The sequence below is a fragment of the Neodiprion pinetum genome, chromosome 2, assembly GCF_021155775.2.
Source record: "Neodiprion pinetum isolate iyNeoPine1 chromosome 2, iyNeoPine1.2, whole genome shotgun sequence".
Classification (NCBI taxonomy): Eukaryota; Metazoa; Arthropoda; class Insecta; order Hymenoptera; family Diprionidae; genus Neodiprion; species Neodiprion pinetum.
In genome coordinates this window covers 8,511,542-8,539,328 of record NC_060233.1, presented here as the reverse complement: position 1 = coordinate 8,539,328, position 27,787 = coordinate 8,511,542, and the positions used below count along the sequence as shown (strand labels likewise).

The window sequence follows — 27,787 nt, the reverse complement described above, 5'->3', positions numbered from 1 at the left end:
ATTCTTGAGTCTAGCCGTCGCTGCGTGCGCAGATTCGATGCAAAGCCGTGTGCGCAAATATTTGCGGCATCCAGCCAGTCGGCCAGGCATCTCGCGGTAGTTGAAACGCTTTCCACCAGGGGTCAGGATCGGCGGGTTTCAACTTGGCCACCTTATTTTCTCTTCTTTTCTCAGTTGCTCGCCGGCCGCCGACTCGAAACGCGTTTGCTGTGCGTACGACGTAAATCTTATCGTCAGTTTGTTGACATCGCGGTTTTTTCCCCCGCATTCTGGATTTTCTGCCATGATACGGACGATTAGGTGTACCCGCGTTATTCCCGCCCGTTATTATAAAAATAATATCAATTTTTATAATATTTGCCGTTTTTACATAATACGTTCTTTATAACGTGCAGTTATTATATCAAAGTTTTATTCTGTGGTGCTGAATGATATTTTGTTTTATTCCTCGTTTTTTCTCATTTCGATAAGAAAAACAAGAAACATTTATATCCGTCCCCTCCCAACTCACATTTTCCAACTTTCGTGTGAAAATTTGGTGATACGTGCGACGATCGGTGAAACAATACCTCGCGTGTTTCAAATTTATCGTTAAAAAAAATTACTCCGTGTGTAAAGTTTATATTACACACGTTTGCAATATCGAGATACACCCGATTGCATTCAAATTTCGCGCTGGCGCGATATTTGACACGGAGCTGCGTACAAACGTATATTATTCATACACGCGCATACGATTCAACTACTAATTAAGTAATTTTTGGTCTCTTTACTAAATCGACGTATACTACGTACAGTGCCTTATGTAAAGAAAAAAAAAAAAAGCAATAAAACAATAGAACAAACATAATAAATAAAAGTAGGAAGGAAAGAAGGCAAGGAAAATTAAGCGATACCTACGCGTAGATAAAGAAGGCGACTGCTCGATCGATCGATTGGATCGGATCGTTTGATACAAAAAAAAAAAAAAACAAAAATCTAAATCGTCAAAGCTGGCTCCGCGAATGATTTTCACTGGGAGGTCAGTGGACGCTCTGGACGATGTCCGAGAAGACGTCGTCGTTGGAGTTAAGCACGACGAACAACGTCGTGATGTTAGTGTGGTTGCTACGGCTGCGGGATGGTTCTCCAGCCTTCGAAGGCCGGGGAAAAAGAACAGGAAGGCCGTGCAGAATAAACAGGTGAAAAGCGCCTGGGATCTGACCACCATCACCATGGTTAGTTTTTTTTTTTGTTGTTGCTGTTGTTTTTTTGTTTTTTTCTTTTACCACATTCGTAGTTATCGTATGTAAATACTTGTGTCCACAACGTTTATTCTGTAATAATAGCAAAATACAGTTTAATCGACAATATTTTACGATTTTTTCACATTTGTCACGAATCGTAAAAAAATTTTAAAAGAAGAATGATGGAACGAGCGCTGGGGAAAAAAATCATCGAATCGAGGATAAAAACTTTGTTGTTCAAATGTACCAAGTCCATGAAGCGAAAATCGTCTCTGAATGACTGTTGATTTTTTTTCTTCGACTTTTTTTTACTGATTTTCTTTTTGTTCTTTTTTTTTTTTTTTTTTCTTTGAACACATATTTTTGACGTACGGTATCTCGAAGTATATTCGTGCATCGCGACATAACATTGAATGACGCTGGAAAAAAAAAACGTATTGAGTCATTTATTTAACTTATGTTACGGTTATTTGAATTTTACGAATTTCCGATGTAATAAAAAATTGAAGAAAAAATTAAAAAGTACTCGTTACTTTTTCACGAAACGAAAGAAAAACGTTTCCGACAGTTATAGAATCAAATGTTGCATGTGTAGAAAAATTTGAAAAAAAATTCCGCGGAAAACAAAAGTTTACGACAAATTTTTTTTTTGTCTTCCGCGCATCAATTCCGAAATCTCGGTAACAAATGAATGAGTATGTCGTGTGTGTGTGTATATATACACATATGTTTGCCCGGATGTCCATTAGATAAAAATAGCGAAACACCGCGACTCAGTTGTGTATATATATGTATGTATGTTATAATCTACGTTGCGCTGTCGTCATTTCGCGAGTAGCTCGTATCATCATCCTCGTCGTCTTCCCGAAGGCATACATAGACGTACGTTCAAGAATATAAAATGTGTGCGTGTGTTTGTATATATATATATATACGTATAACCTACGTAAATACGCGTGAATTTGTACACATGAACGTAACACCTCGCTCTCGCCATACGTACGTTCATTTCCTATCTATAGCCGTTACGCGACCGTGTTTTTGTTCGTCGATATACCTACAATGTCGATCCGTGACGTCATTAAATAGGTATGTTCCCTACGTACGCGTGTATGTTTTAATGCATTCATGCGGAGTTTCGTTCATTCGGAAAACTTACTACCGACATCTATACTTTTAATATCGAATTGTAAAACGATTCGCAGTGTGTTGCCTGGAGTTATACAAGTATATATATATATATATGCATGTATGTATGTATGAGACGAAAAGAAGAATCGTGAGAAATGAAATTGCACAACTACATTGCAGTTAACTGTAAGGTATTATGCGGAGCCAAATTTAATTAGTGCCAATTGCGAAGTTACGATACTTGCTTGTGTACAAGTCACTGTCTTTACTTTTCACGGATATACACGTTCAACGACCGTCATTCAGGCTTGAGGTTTTTTTCTCTGCGATAACAATGTATATATATATATATATTACATGTATGCTGTGTTGTTATCTCAAGTGGAAATTAAATCGAGATTTCTTACACAGAAAACACGTGTCGAATAGATTACGTATGCATAGTTTTGTGCATACGTGCAACTGTCGTATTTTTTCTCCCCTTATATATCCGCATTGTGTGTGTCCTCCTCATCGTAGGTTGTCGCTGGGTTAGTTTTACTTTGGTTTATCTTCTGGTTTTGCTTCGACCTTTTTTTTTTTTTTTATTTTAATGCTTCCGTATCAGACAATTTCAAACGAATTTCTTGCATAATTTTCTGTACTTGCGACAATTTAATGCGAGAAGTGAAAATTGACAATAGAAAAGCGAAGGTAACAAAGAACACGATTTCACACGATTCGATCTTCGATCGACGATGAGTACATTTTGAAGACAAATTTCCACCACTGCAGTTTGGTAGCTTGTATAATAAGCAGAAAAAGATATATATATATATATATATATATATATATCGAGTTTTTCTTTTTCCTTTTTTTTTTTTTAACGCGTGCCGATGTTTCACCATGGATTTTCGATAGATTTATCATCAGCTTCCGGTTCCAATTCCATGTAAACACTATTAGCTTTGCTTAAACGATAACGTGTATACACGTTGTACGATAGGACGATGGAAAACTATTTTTGCGTGACTCACTACACACATGCGATTGTACGCACACACATACGTACAGTTGTCGCCGCGCATCCGCAACCAGGCGATTAACCGAATTGTTATCATTGTTATTTCCTTCGTAGCCTCGTTTTATCATCGAACCATCGTTTACTCTTGTATGCGTCGTTCTTTATTTAAAGAAATATCAAAAAATAATCACCGTCGTTAAAAATAAAGTCCCAAGATCGAAGGCCGCGTCACGATTAGACTCTGGAAAAAATATTTGGAAACTGTCAGCTGATCGGATTCGATGTGTGTCGTTATGCCATTTTTCCTGAGGCTATGCTCGATGGGCATGAAATAGCGAAGTTTAAGATCCGTGACGAAACGCTGCGTGGCGATTCGCATGGATCATTTTGGACACATGACGCGTATAAATACCGCGCCGCCTTTTCTGGAACGAAAAGACTTTGGCAAAAACGGGAGAGACGCGAGAAAAAAAAAAACTGATTTTATCGGTGTAACGCTATTATTTACGGTCCGATTGCTGTAACTGTGAAAAAGAAGAATTTAATATAGGTTGAAACTGTCGTTCGATTCGATGATGATAAAATCTACGAGAGATAGATTATTGTTAACCTAAATTTAGATCAAAAACGATTTGCGGAATATTTATTTATTGACAAGATATGAGTCAAGTATCTAATTTTGATTTTGATCATAATTTTATAGTAAACTATGTAAGATGTTTATAATTGAAATATATTCTTTTAGAGTCGTTATTTTTTCCTGTTATTTCAGTATCGTTAAGAATTTAATTTCACAGTATCGAACCGATATTAATCACGGTCAACGAACAGCAACATTGAACTGACTGTACGAACAAAAGATTATCTGTTTCATCGAATTTGTAAATCATATTGAATAATTTGAATAAAATGAGGAATCGTGTAGTGAAATCGAAAGGATCTAATAGAAATTTTCAACGATTTTGAAGTGATTTGAAATGAATCGTCGACAGCCTAAGCTTTCGTTTCTAATTCCACTAATTGCTGTTATCGTGTCTTTAAGGAAATTTCTATAGCCTAGGAATATAATTAATTACTTATATTAAATACTCGGTTTAGGCTCATATTGCAATAAAATTAATAAAAAGTACAGCTTTTTGTCGAACAAATCGGCTTAACCCTTGACTCTAGTCGAAAACAAGTTCCGTGCAACGCATCGTCGATTGATCTACAACTCTAGTCTGGTCTAGTTAGTCTAGATCTTGCAAGCCTTCCGCATGCAGGCGTGCGTTTCGATGGCTCGGAGTTCGTTCCACCTCAAAGAACGACGATGACGACGATGCCGAGGGTGTCAAAAGCTTGAATCAACAAACGATACACATCCAGGCTGCTACTAATTGCGCCGACAATGCGTTAACACCCACCTATTCCACTTTCTTTCCTTCTATTTTCTCATCCAACTTTATTTTCCCCACTTCTTCTCCATTTCCCTGATGCAACGTTTCGTGTATACGTTCTCTGCGGTGGTGTTATAAAGAATAAATCGAATTCATTCTACGAAACGCCTCTCGCAACTTTCGGAAGAAAACTAATTTTTCTTTCTTTTTTTCCTTGTAATTATAACAACGTTACAGTTAAACGACTTTGTTTTCTTGAACGATGTAAAATAACAACTTCATTAAATCGCGACGAAGCGCGTGACGTATCATTTCGTTTTGTATTATACACACACACACACACACGGTTTTGAATAAATATGCTATCAAATATTTAATGGATATTCTCTATCAAAGTAATTATTTCTCGGAATATAGTATACTTTTTTGTTCGAATCGACAAACTGTTTTATTCTTTTGTATATTAATTAATAAACACATTATAACAGTGCGATGACAGATGTTATTTTATTTATATTTTTTTTTCTTCAAACTTCACATCAATCTTCAACTTCAGGTTTGTACGAAATTCGTTCAACGTTATTACACATTTGCGAAGTATATATATCATGAATCCGAATTGGTGTGAAAATCATACTATAACAATAAATATATAAAATTTATATAATTCAAAAAAAAAAAAAAAAAGAAAAAAAATGGAAACTTATACTTCTCTCCCCTTCCTCCCATGCAAATCGCGGTATTTCATTTCGAATGGCCGTATTCGTTACACATGCATGTTACACATGTACATATATTATACATTGAAAACGTATACCCGTTCTCTCTTATAGTCATACACGGGTGTATGGTATACCTGTAGTTGACCTCCACGTAACTCACACGCTTATTGACCTTTGTTGATCGAGCTCAAATTTGCATTTAAAGGCGCCATTTTTATACCGTGACGAGCGTATTGAGTTTGTTTGTTGCGTGCCTTCGAGTCTCGTGGAATTATTCTCGTCTCGGGTTCGATGAAATTAGCTGAACAAGAATCGGAAATATCGGGAATGAGAGAACGGATGGAAAGGAATCCGGGAAAAGTAACCTCTTACCTTTGCATTTAAATAACGATTCGTTTTTATTTTACAAAAAACGACCTATTCCCCTTTCACAAAATCCATGAGATTTCAAACAAGCTTCCACATTTTTCGAATGACTCGGTCCTTTTTCTTTTTTCTTTTTTTTTTTTCTTTTTTCTTCCCTCGCTCTCTCCTTCATCCTCAGGAGCGAAGTGCTCGGTTTCTTCTTTTCAAGCTTACTTTTTATTTCTATGTACCTTCGGCTCTCATTTGGCAAATGGAGCTTTTCCCTCCGACGAACAATGCTATGGATAACCTATACGTATCCACGATTTCAGGGGGGGGGGGGGGGGGGGGGGAGCATAGACAAAACCGCCCTCGATGATGATGCGGCTGGAAAAGTTAACGGCTAATGGAAAAAAGTCCTTTCCTTTTATTCAAATACTTCGCAGCATATTGCGAATTGGTATCTCGGTCCTCCGACAATTCTAATCACGATTTATATACGTAGAGATTCTTTGTTTCGTTTATTTTGCACGTAATATTGTAAAATTCTGTCATGTCAGTTACGAACGTGATGGAGGGTTTGTAAAAAGTAAAAGAAAAAAAGAAAAACCGTTCAATCCTGATCGAGAAAAGTGCGGTTACGTATTTTAGATTATAGTTGAAGACGAAAAATAGACAAAAAGTAAAACTGAATTCGCGAAACACGTGGCGACGACTTGGGAATGTTGTAAACGCGTGCCTGCCATTTAATAACAAACAAATTTGCTGTTTTATTTTATTTATATTGGTTTGATTTTTATACCTTGTCACATAAATATTGACACGTATATTTACCTTTTCTCCTCACTTCCTATATGCTTACATACTTATCTGCATATGCCTACATAGATGTGTGTGTGTATATAATATAATGTAAGTAAAAACTTTGGCGAACTGCCGAAATTTATCATCGATTTCGTTCACTAAAGTCTCTCACCACGCTTATCCGGGCGCGTAATATCTCTACGTAACGTATTAAAATAATTGGCCGTGTTCCAATTAACTTTAAACGTATATTATTCGCATCGTATATACACAGCATATTACAGTGGAAGCCATTATGCGGCAACGTATGCGGATATTCGATATTTTTCCACGCGGTGATGCGGAAGAAAATTTTCTCTCGGAATAACTCTACGCAATAAAAGTGGATAATTCAGAAAATTATCGATAGCCACATCCGTCTCTTGTTCCCGACGAAGATACTCAAATCCTCGTTGTATAAATTATTGACGTCATGAAATAACAAACTGTTAGATGAGGAAAAACATATCGAAAAAAAAAAAAAATCAGACTTCCCGCCTGGGGCCTAGTGGGATTTCCTAATCGGGGCCTAGTGGGATTTCCTAATCGGGCCCAAATCGGGTTTCCGCAACAAATACCAGATAATGAGAAAAGCAGTCGAATCGTCGTCGCAAGTGAAAATTTATTATTTCTCACACTGGCGTCACTGCTTATATCCACCTACACATGATATATATTAAATATTATAAATAATATGGAAAAATTGCAGCATTTCCTCGCCTGCGTATCACATCTTCCTCGCTAGTTCTTTTCGTACACGTTTATTACATCTCTCTTCTTTTATTACATACATATATATCTATATATATATATAGTAGGTATATTCGACCCCGAGAATCACAAGTTATAAGATACACGCGTAGATTCCGGGTCATGAGATTTTTTTTTTATTTCCCCCCCAAGGTCCCCGTCATTCTCCGTCCGAAGGTCGTTTTTGTCCAATATAACACATTATGATTTTAAATCATCCTCTGAGGTCAATTCAAAATATATAACACGCGACTTACAATCAGTTGCGAGATTCTGGACCGATTTAATTTCGTGATTAGCTCTGGAGTTTTTTTTTTTTTTTTTTCCTTGCAATTTTTTTTTATTTCTCGGTCATTCTCGTTCGTAAAAAAAAGAAAGAAAAAAATCCCGTGTTATGGAACGATAAATTCAATCATCTGTTTGTTTCGTTTTTTTTTTTTTTTTTTTTCTTCTTCTTCCTTCTCTTTTAATATATTTTACAGCGATTCCGTTGCAATAATTTGTTTTCTCTGCTGTACGTAGCTGCTGATCGGGACACGGCAGAAGAAAATATCACGACGAATTGACGCAGAAAATAATTGATCGAAAAAAACCAGCTTATCATGAAAATACGTGCGCGGATGTAAAAAAAAAAGAAAAAAGACGCATGTATCATGCTGATAATAAGAAGACGTCATTCGCTCGGGAAGTAACAATATATACGTTGTACACAGACACGCTTCATATGTCTGATTCACTTTATCACAAGCTGCAAGCAATTTTATTATAATATATACACGTACCGCAAATTCTTCGCCGCATTCACGCTATAATACTTGGAATTGCGTACGCGGTAAATACATATGCCTCACATGCTGCGTTCACGTCCTATTGCGTAAAAAGTGTTTTCATTTTTCTTCCATTTTATGCAAGGCTGTCGTTTACGGGAGATTGTTGAAAATGATGATCGCGAATCGTCACGTTAAAAAAAAAAAAAAAAAAAAAAAAAGGGGGAACTGATAACGGCTAAAATAATCTTACGATCATAACTTGATTTATTATTATACAGTCGTTGATAGTTTTTGTTATTCGCCAATAATTGTAAAAAAAAAAAACATAGTTTTTGGTACAAAATGAAAATTAACTTCTTAGTTGAAATCGTAAAGCATGGAACGTGTCACTGTTTCTTTTTTTTTTTTTTTTTTTTCTCGACCGTCGCTGGTACTGTAAATTTTCTTGCAACTATTGCTATGATAATTTGATATTGCGACAAGATTGAATTGACGTCGGGTCGTTGATTGACGGAAAAAATGTGGCAAATTAAACTAACCTGATAAAATATTGCGATAAACTAGAAAATTTACAGTAGCATCGACAAATTTAATCCCACTAAACAAGTAGTCGCTTATTATACCAATTTCTTTGTGTTCAGAAATCTAGAATTTTTTAGTATAAACTGTTAGAAATGAATTTTGTACAATATCAATGTACATTTGTACTAATAATAACAATAACAATAACAATAATAATAATAATAATAACAATAATAATAAACATAGCTCACCGAGAACTGCGCCGTGATTTCCTTCTCTTCTTCGTCTTTGTCTTCGTCTTCTTCTTATTCTTTTTAGTCGCCATGTCGAGCTTTGTGCAAGAGAATAATTTATTGACCCCAATTGAGCTTCCAGTGTCAATTGTAAATGAAGCAAATTTCTCACTACCTATCGCTGCTGCTGCTTATACCGTGTCGTAATTCATCCTGGGACGGGATTCGAATTATGAATTCGAAAAGTTCCGAAAGCGTCAAATTTCGAACTTTTTGGTGGCGAAAGTTAAAGAAATGAAACTTTGACGAAACATCAATGTTTCGAATAGTTCGAAACCCGACGATCAAAGTTTCGAAAGTGTGAATGTGCGATAATTAAAAAATCTGAAGCATCGAAATTCCGAATGATGGAAGATTTTCAGCTCCGTGATTCTCCGGCTTGATAAAATTTCACCACCTTGATCTTTCTTTGTGATTATATTTGATTTTCCGAATTTTATTCTATCGAAACTTTACTTTGTCGTAACTTGATTTCTTGGTATATTGCATTTCGGAACTTTGAACCGTCGGGTTTTCGACCGTTGGAAAATTTGTTGTTTAAATCCAGACACAGCTATTAACCTACATAGAGAAAAGATCACTTAATCATTTACCTTTCTAATCAACGTCCCCGCAGCTGTTATTTAATCTACTCTCAGCGCGCTTTATAGAATAATCGATTTGAAAATTACGCAGCAATTAACTGATTGGCATATGTTCGGTAATTACCATATTGTTCGTATCATACATAGTTATACACATCTATCCATGCGCGTATGTAAGCAAAGTGTTTAAAATTAATTTGCTTATTTTTTCCTTGTTTACGAAATGGCGCAATCATTTGACTGCCATACTCGCGCCATTTATTATTATCAGCTACCCTCAGCTGATCCTCGTTTTATTTTCAAAACATTGATCTATCAACGTACGTCATCATACATATATATATAGTCACAGACATCAAGAGGTCTGATTTTGAAATTAAAATGAATAAAAAAAACAACATTACAACTCAAAGAAAGTAGGAAATCCTTCAGATTCAATATCTCGTTTCATTCTTACGCTGACAAAGAAGTATTTATATTTATTCTGAAAATGAAAATGAAAATTTCTTTTTTCGCCATCTATTCTTATTCATTTTGATATTTAAATCGTGTCGTTGAATCGCTAGCTGGACAACTGTTTTATTACTTGTTTCGTAATTATTATTTGTATACGTATTTACTTACCGTTGGTACAATCTTGTCGCAGTTGATCTCTGATCTTGAATTACTCGAGCGTCTCAAGACGGCCTCGAAAGGTCATCTCGGGAAATTGAATAAGCCTAAGAACTCAACGAAGTGGAGGAACATTATGAGCGAAGAACATTCTGTTGGTACAGAAATATATTAACAATCATACGCTCAGTTTACTTACGTTTTTTACTAAACCTCTTATTCATGTTTTTCGCCTTTCCCTCTTCTTTCCCTCTCTTCGCTAGTGTAGAAATAAATAACTAAATAAATGAATAGATAAATAGATAAATAGATGAATAAAGGTACGGCAAAGTATATCCGCGTTGCACGAAATAATAGAGTGCAAGAAAATTGGAGAAAATTATACGTGTAGTAACAAGGTCGATACTCTGCCTCCTCGTATGCACCGGAAGAAGTTTTCTTTTCCATTTAAAAACGACGAGACGCGAGCGACATTCTTGTGTCGTTAAAGGATAGAAGTCTATAAATATGAATGTACCTTACATACCAGTCAGGTAATACATGGACCGCGGTGAGTAATTTTTTTTCTGCTTTTGTTTTTTTTTTTTTTTATTTATTTTTTCCCCTTTTACCGAGGTGAATCACGTTCCGAATTCGTTAAACTTTTCTGCAACCAACCTTTGCGCTGCAAGTCGGTCGTACAACTTTTGTACGCGCAGAGTTTTGAAAAAAAAAAAAAAAAGAAGAAATCATTCCGCATCTCAACGAAACGTAATCAAATTAAAAATTTTTACGCTTACCAAAAACAATTGCGGAATTCTTGCAAATGTCTGAGATTCTTTGCGGTGTGTGTTTAATTTTTCATTTTTGTTCTCAAACTGATAAACGGAGGTAAAAAGCGATGAAGAAAATGAAAAAAAACACGACGGATTGAAACGCGAGCAGTTGAATGGTGAAAAGCGGGTATAAGGTATTTAAACTAATTAGCCGGGCCATCAGAAAAGGGGATCGGCTGCATATAAAATCGCATGCATCGTGCATCCGCGGCAGCGCCGAACGGAACTATAAAAAGAAAGAGAGAGAGAGAGAGAGAGAGAGAGAGAGAGAGAGAGAGAGAGAGAGGGGGGGGGGGCTTAAGTGGGTACTTGAATAAAAAACGAGCGCGCAAAACCGTTGGCGGAATTTTTACCGAGGAATGATTAACCAACCCTCCGCATTTCAGGCACCATCTTTTTCCTACCGCATATCTACGCAATTCAATACATTAGAGAAAATAAAAATAAACGAGCCAATAAATGCGTAAACAAAAATAAAAAAAGATTATAAAAATATTCAAACAAATGTTAGCAGGTTGAAAATATTTGAGTGTGTAAATTTTTTAAACCCCAAGATTTTGTAACCTACGATATATTTTGCGCGGTAATAAATTTTAGCGAATATCGCATAATTTCGCAAAATTGAAAAAGTTACAAGTTTATTTATTTATTTATTTTTTTTTTTATTTCTACAAAATTCACTCTTTCCAAATTTTGGCATAGTAATTTTTTGAACGATATTGTCATTCGCTGACGAGCGATTGAAAAAATTTTTCGCCACGTGTGACGCAAAGGAATATAAATTGAGGGTATAATTGCGCGTGTTGTTATTTAAAAAATTTTTTCCAACCTCTCCTGCAATTGGAGTGTAAAATAATGTACGCGCAAATAAAACAGCGCGTCTGTGGCATCGAGGTCGCGAACCTAGTTTAACTCTATTTTTGCACTGTTTTGCACCTCAAGAGACTAGACGTAACTATATATATATACACATATATATATATATATATCAGGTATCTACCTGAATACATACGAATAAACACACACGTAGTAGTTTCGCAACCAAAAATATACCGAATTACAGCTTTTAGCGTATTGATTGTCATGCCTGACGAGAAAATCGTTTGCAAAAATCACGCCTCTTCTCGTTATTACTACTCGTACGTTTAGTTGGACATCAAAAATATTACATATATTGCCTTGAATAGTTCACGGAAAAACATAACTTTTTTATGCGAACATATTTTTTTTTTTTGCCCGACTCGAATCTTCCATGACGTACGAATTTCAAAAAAATAAATAAACATTACCGGAACATGTAGGTCAAAAAATCTAAAAAAATTCACAGAGAGTAACTTTAAGTAGTACCACTGTTATTACCAATTATGGAACAGATCCGAGAGGATAAATAAAAAAAAAAAAAATGCGTGTGTGGCTAAGTTGGCGGAGAATGCCTCTTAAATAAGCGTATTGATTTTAGCCATTTAACGTGTCGATTTTAGAAGTTAAACGTTCATTCGCACGTTTATTATACACACAATATGTTTGTTTATAATATGTAATATACCCTGGTTTATATTTATTTTCTTTATTTTTATCTACTCTGTGCGAAATGTTCGTTTATCATTTGTATTATATATTTTCTACCTTTCGAATCGCCGCAGCCGCCGCCGTTGCTAATCGATCGGTAAACAATTTATATGTATATGTCATGTATCAACGTCGGGCGTAATAAATTCTCTACCATGTATATGTCACACAGCGTATACAAAAAGGTATAAACAGGTATGAGACAGTTTCCATCATCGGGTCATCGCGTGTCGCTCGGGTTTATTTTTAAACATTCGAAAAACATACGATCTCACTCGCAGATAGCATAATGATCGAAGCCTTTAAATAATTTTACGTAATTCTCTGCCCTCTCTTCTTTCCTTTTTGTTTTCTTCTCTTCCATTCAGTTATTTATTACTGCGGAAAAATTATGGGAGTTACCGAACGGCGAAGAAAAGTTTTTTTTGTTTCTTCTGTTTTCCATCACGAAAATTCGCAGGATTAATTTTCGTACAAGATAAATTTTTCGCAACGATGATTTTCCATTGATAGAAGAAAAAAGAAGCAAATCGTGGTTAAGAAAAAAAAAAAAATTGCAAATATATCTGTAATGTATATTAAAACCTGGTCACAGGTAATTGAAAATGCAACATTGTCGAAATTACAACTCTGTAGTAATAAACTTTCTCTCCAATAGGTATACATGTATATTCACCAAGCGAATTTTTTTAAAGGAAAAAAAAAAAGGAAATTAGGTATCGAATCGAACGTTGATCTGCGTTTTACTTATTTCACGCACAGTTGCATATGCATGCATATGTGTATGCATATCGCATTTTACTCGAGTATTTACTATTTCCCTGCCCTTTTTATCAGAACGTCCGGTGCCTTTGGACTGCGTTACAGGCGATAATATCCTTGCAGTCTGGTAACAAAGTTGTGATGCGCCAATACATAACCCAGCCATCGGTAATTATACAGTTTGCTTTGTTGGCTGCTGTGAGACGCGATGCTTGTTCGTTTTGCTAGTTCTTTCGTTTGCAACTCGGTCTGCACCAAACGACCGTTGCTGCATAAGTTCGCATTTCTGCGGCGCTCTGAAATTGGCAAGGAAAAACTTTTCCTCAGATCGCAACGCGTTTACACATACACAAAATATGTGTAATATATGTTTATATATACCTGTATACGTACATGCGGAGGAAAAACGTTGTGTAACATATCGAGCTGCTCTCTGCAATTATTTATTACATATGTGTGTGTGTGTGTGTGTGTATATATATATATATATGTTTTTCTCTCTATATATATATATATATTTTTTTTTTCCACTCGTCTTCAGGATCTGAAAATTTTTATTATCAAAGGAAAGAGAAAACTCGTCCCAGGGGAATTTTTATTTTTCTGTCCCAATTGTAACCTGTTTAATAAAGAAAGTGAAAGAAACGGGCAGGTTTTCTTCTGTGCAGTCTTACATTTACAATATTATAATTTTGATGCAAAATTTAACAGAATAAAAAGAAGTTATCCGTAAAGATTTTTTTTCTATTATTTGCTTGATTCTTTCACGGCGAAACAAGAAAAAAAAAAATTAGTTTTTTTCAAATAACAAGAAATCGAAGTTTGGCATTTAATAAAACTTGCGAAATGTATCCGAATCTTGGTTTAACACTATCAATTCACTATTTATACATTCATGTCTGCACTCGGTAAAGATGGACGATTTTATCGTACTACATCCACTGTACGAGTATATATTTTATCCAATAATTGGATCATCTTCGCAATATAATCGTATATGTATAATAATTGGGATCTAGGCGGAATCCCTCGGGGTAGACTTGGTAGGACTTTGCGCGTCCAATTTCTAACAGGGCCTGTAATTTTTAATCCCCTTTGACGCCCCCGTCCCTTCGTCGTATCATTCCACGGGATCTAATATAGCCGAAGTCGCCGCCGCCCGCGCCTTTCTAGACATAACACGGGGAATATCATCACCCTCTTGTGTCGACTGGCCAGCCAGCGGCTGCCAGCCCTTCCGTTTCGTTCCGTTCCGTTCCGTTCCGTTCCTCGACGGCAGTGCATTCACCCCCATGGAATATCGATGCGAATATCTACTGGGTGGTCAGTCAGAAAAGTCAGAAAAACGTATATGGTGAGAAATTTCGAGATTCCTGGAGTGACGTTTAAACGAATTTACGTATTAATATAATTAATTATCACATTTTCGTTTTAAATTTAACAAGTTTCATCATACACTCCAAAATGTTTCTGTATTTTTTCGTACGAAAAAATTTCTGTTTTTTTTTTTATCGCACACCTTTTCGATGTATCGTGTGGTATATGATCTCGGAATTTTGCGAATGAAATGACAAACGCGGAATAAATAATATATGCGGGAGATGAAAATTTCGGAACGATTGTAAACTTGGAGAATATTATTGTTAATTTTTAAGTCGAGGCGATGCTAATTCTAATGTAATGGGTATTAAAAGGTAAAACTCAATCATTCGTTCGCGAAACTGATACTTTCTTTTTACTTCGAAATTGACGAAAAAAGTGCTTGAATAAATTCGACGAGAATAAACAAAAGACAGGTCAAAGGCCGTTAAAAATACTAAAAATAGATATAATAAAATAATGAAACCGAGACGTATAAGTATAGACTCGTAGGTTTTACGCATGTGATGCACTCGAAAATAATACACGTGCGTACAAGAACGTGAAGTGTTTTATGCTCTACATGTAGATACTAAAAAAAAAAGAGAAGAAAAAAAGAAATTAAATAAAAGCACCGCATTACGTTGGTCCTTGTTGAAATTGGCGTTGATGGATAGAGGAATGAATGGATAAGCCTGACTTTGTAAATGCCTGCACCCTTTTACAAGGCAATAGAGCCGACCATTATTCGTGCGCAGAGAAACGTCGTGGTGGAGGACTGGGAATTACATATACGGGCGCCGGCCGCGCCCTCGGGAACAACCTTCTACGTCGCGTTTAACCTGCCTTTTAATTATCCCCGTAGACGGGCGAGGTCCCCGAGGAGTTGTGAAAAAGAGCGAGGAGAAATGGTAAAATAATGAAGGTGGAAGAGAATGACAATGCGGTTGCAAAATTTCAGGGATTTTATTCGAGAAGATTGTCGGTTGAACTGAAGTCGATACATTTTTTTAAATATCATTTCATTATTGCTATTGCTGTTTTGTAAATGAGGCGTGTTTAGGAAAAGGAAAAATTGTTTAAAAAAAAAAATGATGAACAAAACTTAATCATATTTCGAAAAGCCTACTTTTTGAAAGTCGTTCTAAAATTACACAATAATGACTTTTTTCTCTTGATATTTGGAAGAATATTTTCTACAAAGTAAGTTATTATATAGTAGTAATAGTAATTGCAACGGTATTTAAACGTTAATTCATGTGATTATTTTTTTATTTTTTTTAGTATTTTTTACACCGTTTCTCATTTCTCTATAATATTTTTTTTCTCGCTCTCTCTATAATTACATGAAATATTGTAATTATATTACAAAACTCGTTTTTATTAATTTATAATATTTTATTCGTTTCTTCTTACTTTTCGATTACTTGTTCTTGCCAACTTCCAACTTGGTCTCAAAATTTTCGTTTCTTAACAAAGAATTTATGACAAAAATTTGAAGCCAATCGATCGGAGCTGTCGATTCGATAATTGGATTATTGTGTTTTGGGAGCAGTAAAATCAAATACACGATCCAAAAAATATAAATCTCGGTGAAGAACATTAGAATATTAACATGAAGAAAATTTCCATGGATTACATACATCTAATGTAATAAAACGAATAAAAAGTAGGAACGATTTTATTTATTATTTGAGAAATTTCTTTTCTCTTCATTTTACTTTTCGGCTTTTTCATAAATTGTTATCTCCGTCAATTGAAATTGGAAGAATTTAACCTCCAGAAAATATTATCCCATTTAACTCCTGTCACATTCCATTATTAAATACACATACATTATACGGCGGGGGAATCAATTCGCGAATTTGTAACTTCGTTGGCTGCCGGTAATTCAATTTCCCGCTTCTCCAACAACGATCGGCAAATATTGTAGCTTGCACTGTCTACGCAAGCTGAAATAACTTACTCGGAACAATTAACGATGCACTTGCATGTTGTAGTAATGAAGCGATGACAGTGGCAGAGAAATGCAAGCGGGAAAACCGATATTTTATTCCCCGTATATATTATGTATTCCACCTCTTCGACTCATCGTCGTTGACGTTTTTTCACGCGGTACGTTTTCTCATACGTAGAAATTCTGGTCGCGTTCGACGCGCCTTCGTTTCTAACCCACGTCTGTGTAATGTACATACATACGTTCATACGTTTATTCGTTCATTCGTTCGTTCGTTCGTTCATTCATACATACATACATACATACATAGAAGTATCAAGTACAATAATGCAACTGATGCGACAGTAATCCTTGTCATTCGTGCACAGTGTTTCGCAACTGGAGACGCGTTGCTGTGCCATGATTCACGTAGCTACACACATACATGGGCTAAAATTGTCATGCAATGTGTCCGGCATTACATGCTTCCTCAACCTTCGAGGTATGCCGTGGTTTAAAAGGTCTGACACGTTTTTCCTTCCCTCTATGGGGGAAATAAAGTCGTATTTCAATCTACGAATCTGATGCTATAGCAGCCAAACTTGCCGTTTTCAACGAAACAAGGTAAACACATTTGGAAAACCTAGAATTGTCAGGGTGTTTTTTAAATTGTTAATGGAAAAAAGTGGAAGTATCAGTTTTCTATCATGGGAATTAGAAATAATTTTTTGAGGTAACAGGCTTAAACTGACACTTTTTGTACATGCATTATACTTTTCTTCAATTCGAATTGAATTTCAACCTTACATAGAGTTCATAAGCTGAACGATTCAGGCTTTAGTAAATTACCAGAAAACTGGGAAAATGTCTGAGAAAACTATGTTTTAGGTTCTGGAAAACCTGGAAATGTCGTGGAATTTATGTGCAATAATCTAAGTGAATAATGAGGCGTCGAACGTGGTTACGAAATTATTCTATTTCTGACAAGTTTAGTGAATTTCACTGACGATGTAATGATTCCTGGCATAGACTTTACGCCCAGTGTGACAGAAGAATGAATTTTCTTTCTCATATCTTGTACAGAAGAATGTCAACCCTTTGCTGCGCAGGGCGATGGAAAAGATATAGAAGAAATATGTTGTCTGCGACGCACATCCGGTCATCAAAGATAATAAACTCTGGATACAAAAACTTCCCCCATACGTCCGTTGCGTGCTAGCGTGTGGTTGGTTGGATAAAATAAACACCCTGTAACGTGTATGAAGAAATTTTCAGTCTTCCAATTTCCACCACCATGAATCATTATTATTATTATTATTATCGTCACATCAGGGTGGGACGCGAAGTGGGAGGAGGGAGGAGATAAGCACAAGGAAGACCCTGAGAGACCTTCGATTTTGAGTCCTGCCTTACTTTCTTCTTTTCAAATGATATACAATCCGTCCGTTCGTTCGTTTTTTAATTGCTACCACCGGCATCGTGATAACGTCGTGCGACGCGTTTTGCTTGTTGGTTTGGTTACCGGCATGGCAGCAACGGCGATGCACGATGGGGTCGAAAGAAGGAGTTTAGAGAACGAGGAGTGAGAGGTCAGGGCTCCCTTTAATTCGACCGGATATCCTTTTCCACACAAACGAATAACCAAACCAAAGGATGCGCCGTTGCGACGCGCCGCTGATTACAAGCATGTTAGCCAGCCCTTTTTTATAACTTCAAACCGCTGCAGGAATTCTCATTGTGTACGTCTTGTCATCCAAGTTCTTCATATTATGCACTCTCGGAATCTACGTATAATATATAAGCATATATATATGTATGTATGTATATGGGTTTTTATATAAAAGCTCAAATTTAGTTTGAAATTGATTGATTGGGTTTCACAGTATTTGCAGGCTACACAGTCGTTCTCATATTTTCATAAAAGTACTATGTTGTTTCCCCCGTAAGCATTTTAAAACTGAAGGTTACCCCTAAATGTACCCTAAAGGAGTCAATTTCCCCATAAAACTCCTCTATTTTTGTCAATCGGTTACTTTTTTTTTTTTTTTTTTTTTAATATAAACTAAAATGGATTGGAAAAATTAATTTTTTGTTTGAGAAGAATGTTTATACGTCAAACTTGACACAGGAACAAAAAAAAAACTTAGCTGGCTTGAACACTGTAAAGTCTATATTTGGACAAACATTATTGCCACAATTCTTAATGAATTTAAATGAGAAACCTGCTGATGTGAAAAACACGTGCCTGAACTTTGATTCAGCGATTTTCTTGGTAGATATCGTTTGAAAAACGATTTCATATTTTCAACGTTCGTATAATCTATCGGTAGTTAATAGAATATTATACATATAATTCCTAGCCTGAATGAACGTTCAGACTTTGTACCATTTGCCTGATGATAAATCGTGGCTTGTTAATCGGCTTCCTGGTATATTACATTATTCATGCAAATACTAGACCTCTGACTTTTCTATGCTTTATATTATACCAGGGCAATCTTTTGAAACCTGAAAATTAACCGCGCATGCGCGAGTTTTATCGTCAGTTCGTACAGGCTGGCCATCCCGAGTTTTCAGCTGTCAAACTGTTTCTTGCGGCGATGTAGTTGATACGAATTTTCGAGATTAGAATCTCAAATAATTGAGGTAGCGACTCTGAAAGGTTTGGGAAGCATTTGTTATTGGGTCGGAAAGTTGATTAATCAAAGAACGGTCGGAACTTAATGCTTATGCTGTTTGAAAATTCAAACGTACACATTTTTCGTAGGTTGGCCCGCCTGATGGGAATTAAAATCGACTCAACAATCCATAAGTTTGATGTATACAGTATCTTTCTGGTAATGGGACAGCTTAATGAGACAATCTGAATGATGGAAAATTAAGGAGAGTTTAATTAATCGTTATGTTCTTGTGTAACTAGTAGTCAGGTAGTCAAGCTCGAAAGCACGTTTTCAGTAATGCACAATCTGCAGAATTTTAACTCTCCTCGTATCGAACGATCAATATCAGCTACACCATTGAAGTTTGCCAAATGTCTGATTGGAACTGTACTCACTTACCAACTGCTGTTTCTAGAATACAGAAGTGAAACCGAGATTGATGACGTGTGTTCCAAGGTTCGATTACAAAAAAAACGCTTTGCAAATGCAAGAGAAGAGGAGCGTAATATGCAATGTAAACAATTAGAAATAAAAGGAACGATCTAGTTTCGTTATTTCTCAGTGGTGTAAAAATACCGGAAACGAAGTATCGTTTCGCGCAATGAATTATTGCGATTCTTCGTGAAACCGTGTGCGCATGAAAACAACTAAACCGACATTTCATTAACACTTTGCGCGTGATTCATGAAAGTTGACGAGGCGACGGCGCCTCGATGCTTCGAGTCCCATATCATGCTTGGAATATAATGTACGTTGTTTCTCGGTTATTTAGATTCCAGACTTGTGTCACGTATTATTTGACACGGAGACAATTGGCTACCGCAAGTACGCTGTATCATATGGCACCAGGTCCGCTACAGGTTGCAGATGAGTCGGCGTCTATAGTACATTGTTAGTTAGTTTATACACCGTCCGAACACTCGCTCCATGGTTATAATATTCCTCTACATCATAAACCATTCGTCACCTACACTGTCTTCGTCTAAACTATGGAGGGTAGAGGTAAGGAGGACGATTTCCGTTTATAGAAAGTATCCATGAAGTAGAGTACAATTAAGATGGCGTTGCTGTGGTAAAAGTTCCAGAAAATGCCAATCAGATTCAACCCTGTTTTCACGTTTAAAGAAAGCACCAATCAGATTGAATCTTGATTGCTTTCCGGTGACTCGTCGAACCCACTATTTGTCGTTTTTTGGTGGACACTTTTTCAGTTGAAAAATCCATTTCAGATATTTCTTCTTAACTCTATCCTCCATGATCTAGATTGTAACAATACTCGATCTGCGGATTAATTCTCGTTTTCAGGCACCACGTCCAACTCGTAAAACCTGATGCACACAACCATTACGTGACATCAGACAGTTGCCGGTTTGTGAAAACATTTGGTTGTTGTTTTTAATACGGTTTAAAATGTTCAGGTATCGGCTTGATATTTTTATTCCCTTTTCACGCGCTCTTTAATTGTCCCACAGGTGAAAGTGAACGCATATTAAGTGCATGCTGATACGTAATGCTGTTGCACAAAATACGGTCAACAATTCCTAACGTGCAATTTGCACATGTACGTTATTCTTCAAAGTTTGATACGATTTGCTTTTATTCGATAGGTAATTTGAAATTCTCTTAAGGAATGCGGAGGAAGAGGTGACGGTTCGGGCAATATGGTTGGGTTTACATACCGCGGGAAGTTTTGATTCACGCTGCTGCGGGTCAGACGTTGTAAATGACGTAATTTATTTCTTGGATTTAACCGGTGAGAAATGCCATCATCCTGGCGCCAGCATTGCTCACGACGATCGTCAGAGATAAAGAGCAAGGAGTCGACTACGATTATTTGGTTGAATAATTGTGCGATTTCTCATTTAAAAACTGCATACACGTTGCTATTGCGTGATATCGAATTTCACACGAAACTTGAGCATCTATCTTGAATAACGATGCCTTTGTCCTTTGAACAATGTCCGCAATTAGCTTTTCGATATCCAACCTCGATTATCGCTCCGCTATTCATTAGGTCGAGTATAAATTAAACGAGGTCAAGTTTGTCCGACGTGTTCCGGACTACCAGTTTTGCGGTTTAGCGTCCTTCCATCGGAGAACCGCACTCCACTCCTTTTCGTTGCCTATGTCGTTCTTGTTTAACAATATGTTATGGATTGCGATGATGATGAAAACAGGAAGTACCTTAACCGTGGACGCAATTTTATCGTTTCAGCAACTCAAAGATGAGCTGGGAGAAGTTGTCGCTGAAATGGAGGCGATGGAGGGCGGAGGATTGGCTTCGGACGAGACGAAGCCTTCGAACAAGACGAAGCAGACATCCATCGGTCGCAAGAAGTTCAACATGGATCCGAAGAAGGGAATAGAGTACCTGATAGAGCACAACCTCCTGGTTTCAACGCCGGAGGACGTTGCTCAGTTTCTCTACAAGGGCGAGGGACTGAACAAAACCGCGATCGGCGACTACCTCGGTGAACGTCATGACTTCAACGAGAGGGTGCTCAGAGCCTTCGTCGAGCTCCACGACTTCACGGATCTCATACTCGTACAAGCTCTAAGACAGTTTCTATGGTCGTTCAGACTCCCGGGCGAAGCGCAGAAGATCGACCGGATGATGGAATGCTTCGCTCAGCGGTACTGCCAGCTCAATCCAAACATATTCACGAACACCGACACCTGCTACGTTCTCAGCTTTGCCATAATCATGCTCAATACGTCGCTGCACAATCCAAGCGTCAAGGATAAGCCAAGCGTTGAACAATTCATATCCATGAATCGGGGGATCAACAACGGCGGCGATTTACCCAGGGAACTTTTGGTGGTAAGTTTTTCTTTCGCGTACCGTTTGGTTTATGGACAGTTGTTTTGTAGATTGCATTTGTTCTACGCGCGCAGAGATAAATCGTCGTCGCCAAATCGTACCGAAATGAGAAAAACAAGTTGCCGTATTGCAAAGTTTCAACAATTCATGTGTCAGTTTACTTACTCATATTCGAAATACATAATACTATCATCGTTTCTCTAAGAAACGATTAAGCAATTTTTGTGACTCAGCTACCTATATACCTACAGAGCCAAAGTTTAAGTGGTATCACTTGCGTTGCTTCAGGATATGCAATTAGGTGAATATAGATATGTATATATATATATATATTTATACTTTGAAAAGGAAGAGCGGAAAGATCCAATTGGTATTGAGTGCTTCGCTGATTACAGAGTCACGAGCGTCTTGAACGTCTTCGTCGTCGTTTGGATAGCTGGTGAAAAATCTAAATTTAGATTATTTTTTTTGTTTTTTTTTTCAAAGCGAAATTAGACGGTATCTCAAATTTAGCAAAGTCTAAGTGATTTGGATTCTTTCCATCATTTATAACTTCTACGACGCAGTTTTTTTTTTTCCACCCAATTTCGAAAGCCGGCATCTGGTTAAACAGATTTACCACATTTGTTTGATTCTCTTTTCGAATTGAAAATAATTGACGGTTTTCAACCTATCTCGTCTATACGTATATACATGTATTCATAAATGTTTTAAATTCAGGATTTTACGACGCCCTCATGATGAAAGTGTGCTTTTTGCGCAATTTTCACGTATATTTTTCTTTTATCTGCAGACGGTGATGTTGGTTATACCCACGACTGACTTCGCGATTAGGGAACTCGACATTCGGAGATAATCGTTGGATTATTGATTCTTGGTTAGAAAAAAAAAAAATTACATAGCCTTCTTTCATTGATCAATCTCTAATCTACGATGCGAGACTTCAGGTTATATCTTTTAGCGTATAGATAACGGTGTCTGCAAGATTAATATTGCATAATATTCGTCGATAAATGACACGTCAGGGCAATATTATTTCCTTGAATATATATGTATATATATAGTATGGGTAAAGACGACTAAACTTTATTTTCAACAATCATTGCAGAGTTTATACGAGAGCATAAAAACGGAGCCCTTCAAAATTCCCGAGGACGACGGAAACGATTTGATGCACACCTTCTTCAATCCTGACAAGGAGGGATGGCTGTGGAAGCAAGGTAATTTTAACGATTCCCGATCGTTTTAGTGTTTAATCAACAATCGCAGTGTGCATAAATAAGTTTGCTGCAAGATTATTAGTTGCTAATCAGATATTATCATCAGTCAATAATTGTCTCGGTTCATTTCTGATACCGTTTTTATTATACCGCAGCGAAACGTTAATGTTGTTAATTTGAGCGTATTTCACTGCATGCAAAGATTACGATGCTGTGTAATTGCATTTCATCTGGATATTTAAAGTATCACAAATTTAATCACGGCATTCTGTTTGTTCGTGAACTTTTCTCCTTTTTTTTTTCTTTGTCTGTGTAACGCATTGCCTGTTTCGTGTTATAATTGTATACATAAAGATTATTATACTGATGAAAATGGTTTGTCCCTTCTCTGCTGCCCTGACGGAGCCAGCAGGTAAATAATCACGTCTGATGAAACGTTTATTCTTAAATCTATGAATTGTGATATTGTTACAGGCGGAAGATACAAAAGTTGGAAAAGGCGTTGGTTCATACTGAACGACAATTGTCTGTACTACTTTGAGTACACGACCGACAAAGAACCACGAGGGATTATTCCGCTTGAAAATATTCAGGTTCGAGAAATTCAGGATCGTCACAAACCGCACTGTTTCGAGCTTTACGCTGCCGGCTCGGAGTTTATTAAAGCTTGCAAAACCGACAGCGAAGGGAAAGTCGTTGAGGGTGAGGAAAAAAAGAACGGAGTTTATCGTTTTACGTGACTAACTGCGAATTAGTATAAAAATAAAAAAAAACATTTCATACTTTCCTTTGTTCTCTGCTTGCCGATAACTAACGATTGTCTTATTTCTACAGGAAAACACACGGTATATAGGATGTCTGCGGCCACGGACGAGGAAAAGGATGAGTGGATAAAGTGTGTTCGGTGAGTAAATAAATTTTGCTTCTTATCCACGCATGCTTGTGCAATCATTGTGTGATCGGTTGTTTCACGTTGAGTAATTGTTATCCACAACATGGTTTTAAAAATAATTCCATTACCGTGAAAAAACCAGATTTTCTTTGCAAATGTGGTTAGAAAAAACGTCATTTGAACTTGACTTTGTAACGTTCTGAAGTTTGTCAAACGCAATTATACAAATACAGGCCACACGAGCGATAAGGTATTGAGAAAAAATCCAGAACTTTTATACTTGTACTAATCAGAATCGTGTATATTTTTTCCAGGCAAAGCATATCGCATAATCCTTTTTACGATATGCTGGCGGCACGCAAAAAGAAAGCCCAAAAGACGAACGTCCATTCGAAGAGCTAAGCGAACTCTCGGATAAGGAGAAGCCGAGTTGAATCACCTTCAGCTCGGTGTTTGTACAAGACTGTAAAATGTTCGGTACGCTACCAGGATTGGCGTGCTGAACTGACCGCTGCTTTCGGGATCTCATTGCGAATAGCGTATTATCACCGAATGCAGATAATTCCGAATTGTGACGTCGCGCATCGTCACGAAGAACCAGATACTCCACGGAGAGAGAGAAGTGCAGCTGCTCTTTCTTCATTTGCACAGTCTTTTACATCTTTTTTTTTCTTCATTATTGCACGTGGAGATAGGGACAGTTACGATGTCAGGGCATACTGCAGGTTCTCGGTGTTATAAAGAGGGACGGAACGAACGTTTTAACGTTAACCCAGCGATGTTTGTTGCGCGTGGCCAACTCTATAAGCTATAATTCGAATTTTTTCCTCAACCCATTCGTACATTCATTCATTCATTCATTCATTCATTTATTCATTCATCCATTTATTTATTTATTTACTTACATGTATGAAATCGAGTTTTCACGAATTTTATTTTTCTTCATTCGAAGAAAAGGGCATCGTGTACTGAAAGCTATTTTTATTTATTTATTCGGTCGTTTATTATTTATTTAACTTATAATTGTTACGTACACTTGTCGTAGATGTGAAATTCACCAAAGCTAATTCAAGTGAATTTTCGTTATCAAATCGTATTCTCACGTGTTTGAAATCATTTTCAACCCCGTAAACCGGTAAATTGTTGATCGTACATACGTTGAAGAATTAGAATGGAGCGAGTTGGGCGAGGGGTGAAAAATGATTTTAAAACGCCAGAAGAAGGATAAAAATGAAAATATTTTTCGGTAGGTACATGCCGGTGATCGTAATTCTCATGTGTAGTATGTTTTTGTTTGTTTTTTAATTTTTCCTAATTACAGAGTTGGCCAACGAAATTAAGTGATGAAATTCTTGTTCTCTGACATGTGAGTGCAGATTTGCCCCGGTATTTAACTCACACTGAAGACGAATTTTTGTTTCTCGTGAAAAGAAATAAATATATAGATTCGTGTATTCATTCAGTCACGAGTAAATAGATCACTGAACATGTGCTGTAAGAATAAATTGTCGGAAGAAAAAGAGTAAAGTAATAGGCTTATTGCGTTTTTTTTTTTTATTTTGATTTTCTATCCACAACTTTGGATTTACAGCCAAAAACAAATGAATCAAATGAGACAAGGAGAGAGGCAGAAAGAGATTTAGAATGATCATTTAAAATACTGTGTCAAGAATACGTTGATATATACATACTGTATATACGTGATTGTTGCTTGTTTTTATTTTTTTTTTTTTTTTTCGTTTTTCTCGTAACCCCAAAAAGCGCCTTAAAACCTTTATTAACGTAAACATCGAAGCCCTGAACAGGCTTTGAGATGCAAGTTGAATGATGGGATGTTTAAAGTTGTATTTTTAATCGTGTAAAATTGCTTCATTCACTCGATGATGGTTTAGAACATGGAGAGTGTACTGTGAAGGAAGGATAAAACAAAGGACAGAGAGTAACGAAATAGTAAAAAAGTTCGGTCGTTTGCTCGCTCATTCATATCTGTAACGGACCCAGTCCTCCGAGATGATATATTTCTGTTTAATTGTTAATTAAAAAGGTATTAATGAGAGGTGAACACAGCTAAAGCTGTTCACGTAAGCATGAAACGGTCGAAACGAAGCGTGTATATAAATGTGATAGCTGTTTATTTATTTGAACAAATGTATAGGTAGGTAGACATTAGGTACATAACGATGATATTAGTTATGATTTAATTGCAATAATGATAATGATAATATCAATAAATGAATTAATTAATTAACTAAAATAGTTACAAAATACATTACCCACAGTGAATATATCCCTGTACATCGTTGTACAGGCTGTAAGTATGGCTTTGAATGGCCAAAATAGTGACACTAGGATATAGGAATACGCGCTCTCCTTACTAATTACATTTATGTATATTGTATCTACATGCGTTTGCGAAATTATTTAATTTCGGAATTATATATTTATATGTAAATATTATATACACAAACACGCATACCTATAAACGCACGCAAGCTTCACAGCATCAAGTGTGTTTAAAAGAATGCATATATGTAGATATCACAACCTTTATTACCATTTGATAAACTGACAATATACGTGTGTATACATTTTTTAATATACCTCCTATGCAATGTTTTTTTCTTCTTTTATTTTTTTATACGTGCGTTATGTTTGATGAATTTTGTAGCGCTCGATCAGTCAGCTACTTGGGAAATACCTCGGTGATCTGTAACGTTTTTACAGGAATTTTGTTATCAGTTATTCACCTGCGGGTGAATGGAAACGCATCACAGGTCACATGATGGTCTTTTTCTAATCTTCCATCTTTTATAAGTATTTGTAGAAACTAATCCGTCATTCAGGCAGGTATACGTTTTGCGCACGTGTAGTGTGCTCTTGAAATCCAGTTGTTTCAAAGCAAGATTAGAAGATCGATAAGGGAGAAAATTGAAACCTTATATAGACATCGAAAACGCCTTAATACGTGAAAAATTGAATAGTTGATAACCCAGGCTAAAAGATAAAAGAAGAAATATACACAAATGGAGTAGATTTTCTAATTTTCGAACCTGTTTTTACTAGTAAAATTAGTTTAGTGTTTGTATGTATAATGGCGGATTATATGAAATCGGTTTTTGATACCCGTTGATAATAAAAAAAAAAAGACTAGGGGTAAATTGAACTGATCAATACCCGTTCCAGAACGAACTGCACCAATTAAATATTAATGTTTATTCTTCCTTCGTCCCTAGGGTTCCAATCGTGTGGCTACTTTTTTTCTTTTTTGTTGTCTGATACGAAAAAAATAGTACCCATGTCAAGAATCACGTAGCTGGTCGAAATACGAGGTTGAACCTTGAATGCATGTCTCGAAATTTGATTTAAGATTCACTGAAACTAGAAGATACAACTGAAATAGAGGAATAGATATCATTCGCTTTTTACGGGACCATCAACCATTTTTTCCCTGGTATTCAGTCGGGTGATATAATTTGCTATATTATTGTGGCGGTGAAATTTTAAAGGCTATAAAATAGAGTCAAGCTCACGGACTTGCCATAAGACATGTCGTTATGGAAATTCTTTACGTAGTCG

General features: G+C 36.4%; 1 protein-coding gene across 1 annotated transcript; it reads left to right on the top strand.

Annotated features, from left to right (window-relative positions):
• Positions 1-173: 173 nt before the first annotated feature.
• On the top strand, positions 174-26,811 carry step (cytohesin steppke). The gene is made up of 6 exons (XM_046610579.2): positions 174-1,217; positions 21,494-22,099; positions 23,208-23,319; positions 23,794-24,021; positions 24,154-24,223; positions 24,526-26,811. Exons 1-6 carry the CDS (start codon positions 1,005-1,007, stop codon positions 24,611-24,613), a joined length of 1,317 nt encoding a protein of 438 aa, XP_046466535.1. The 5' UTR covers positions 174-1,004; the 3' UTR covers positions 24,614-26,811.
• The last annotated feature ends 976 nt before the right edge of the window (positions 26,812-27,787 follow it).

What these genes read in the sequence shown, in the direction of transcription:
- step (XM_046610579.2), top strand. Translation starts at nt 1,005, where the DNA reads ATGATTTTCACTGGGAGGTCAGTGGACGCTCTGGACGATGTCCGAGAA. An exon ending in CGAAGGGAAAGTCGTTGAGG is followed by an intron (nt 24,022 to 24,153) that starts GTGAGGAAAAAA and finishes TTATTTCTACAG; the next exon opens with GAAAACACACGGTATATAGG. An exon ending in GAGTGGATAAAGTGTGTTCG is followed by an intron (nt 24,224 to 24,525) that starts GTGAGTAAATAA and finishes TATTTTTTCCAG; the next exon opens with GCAAAGCATATCGCATAATC.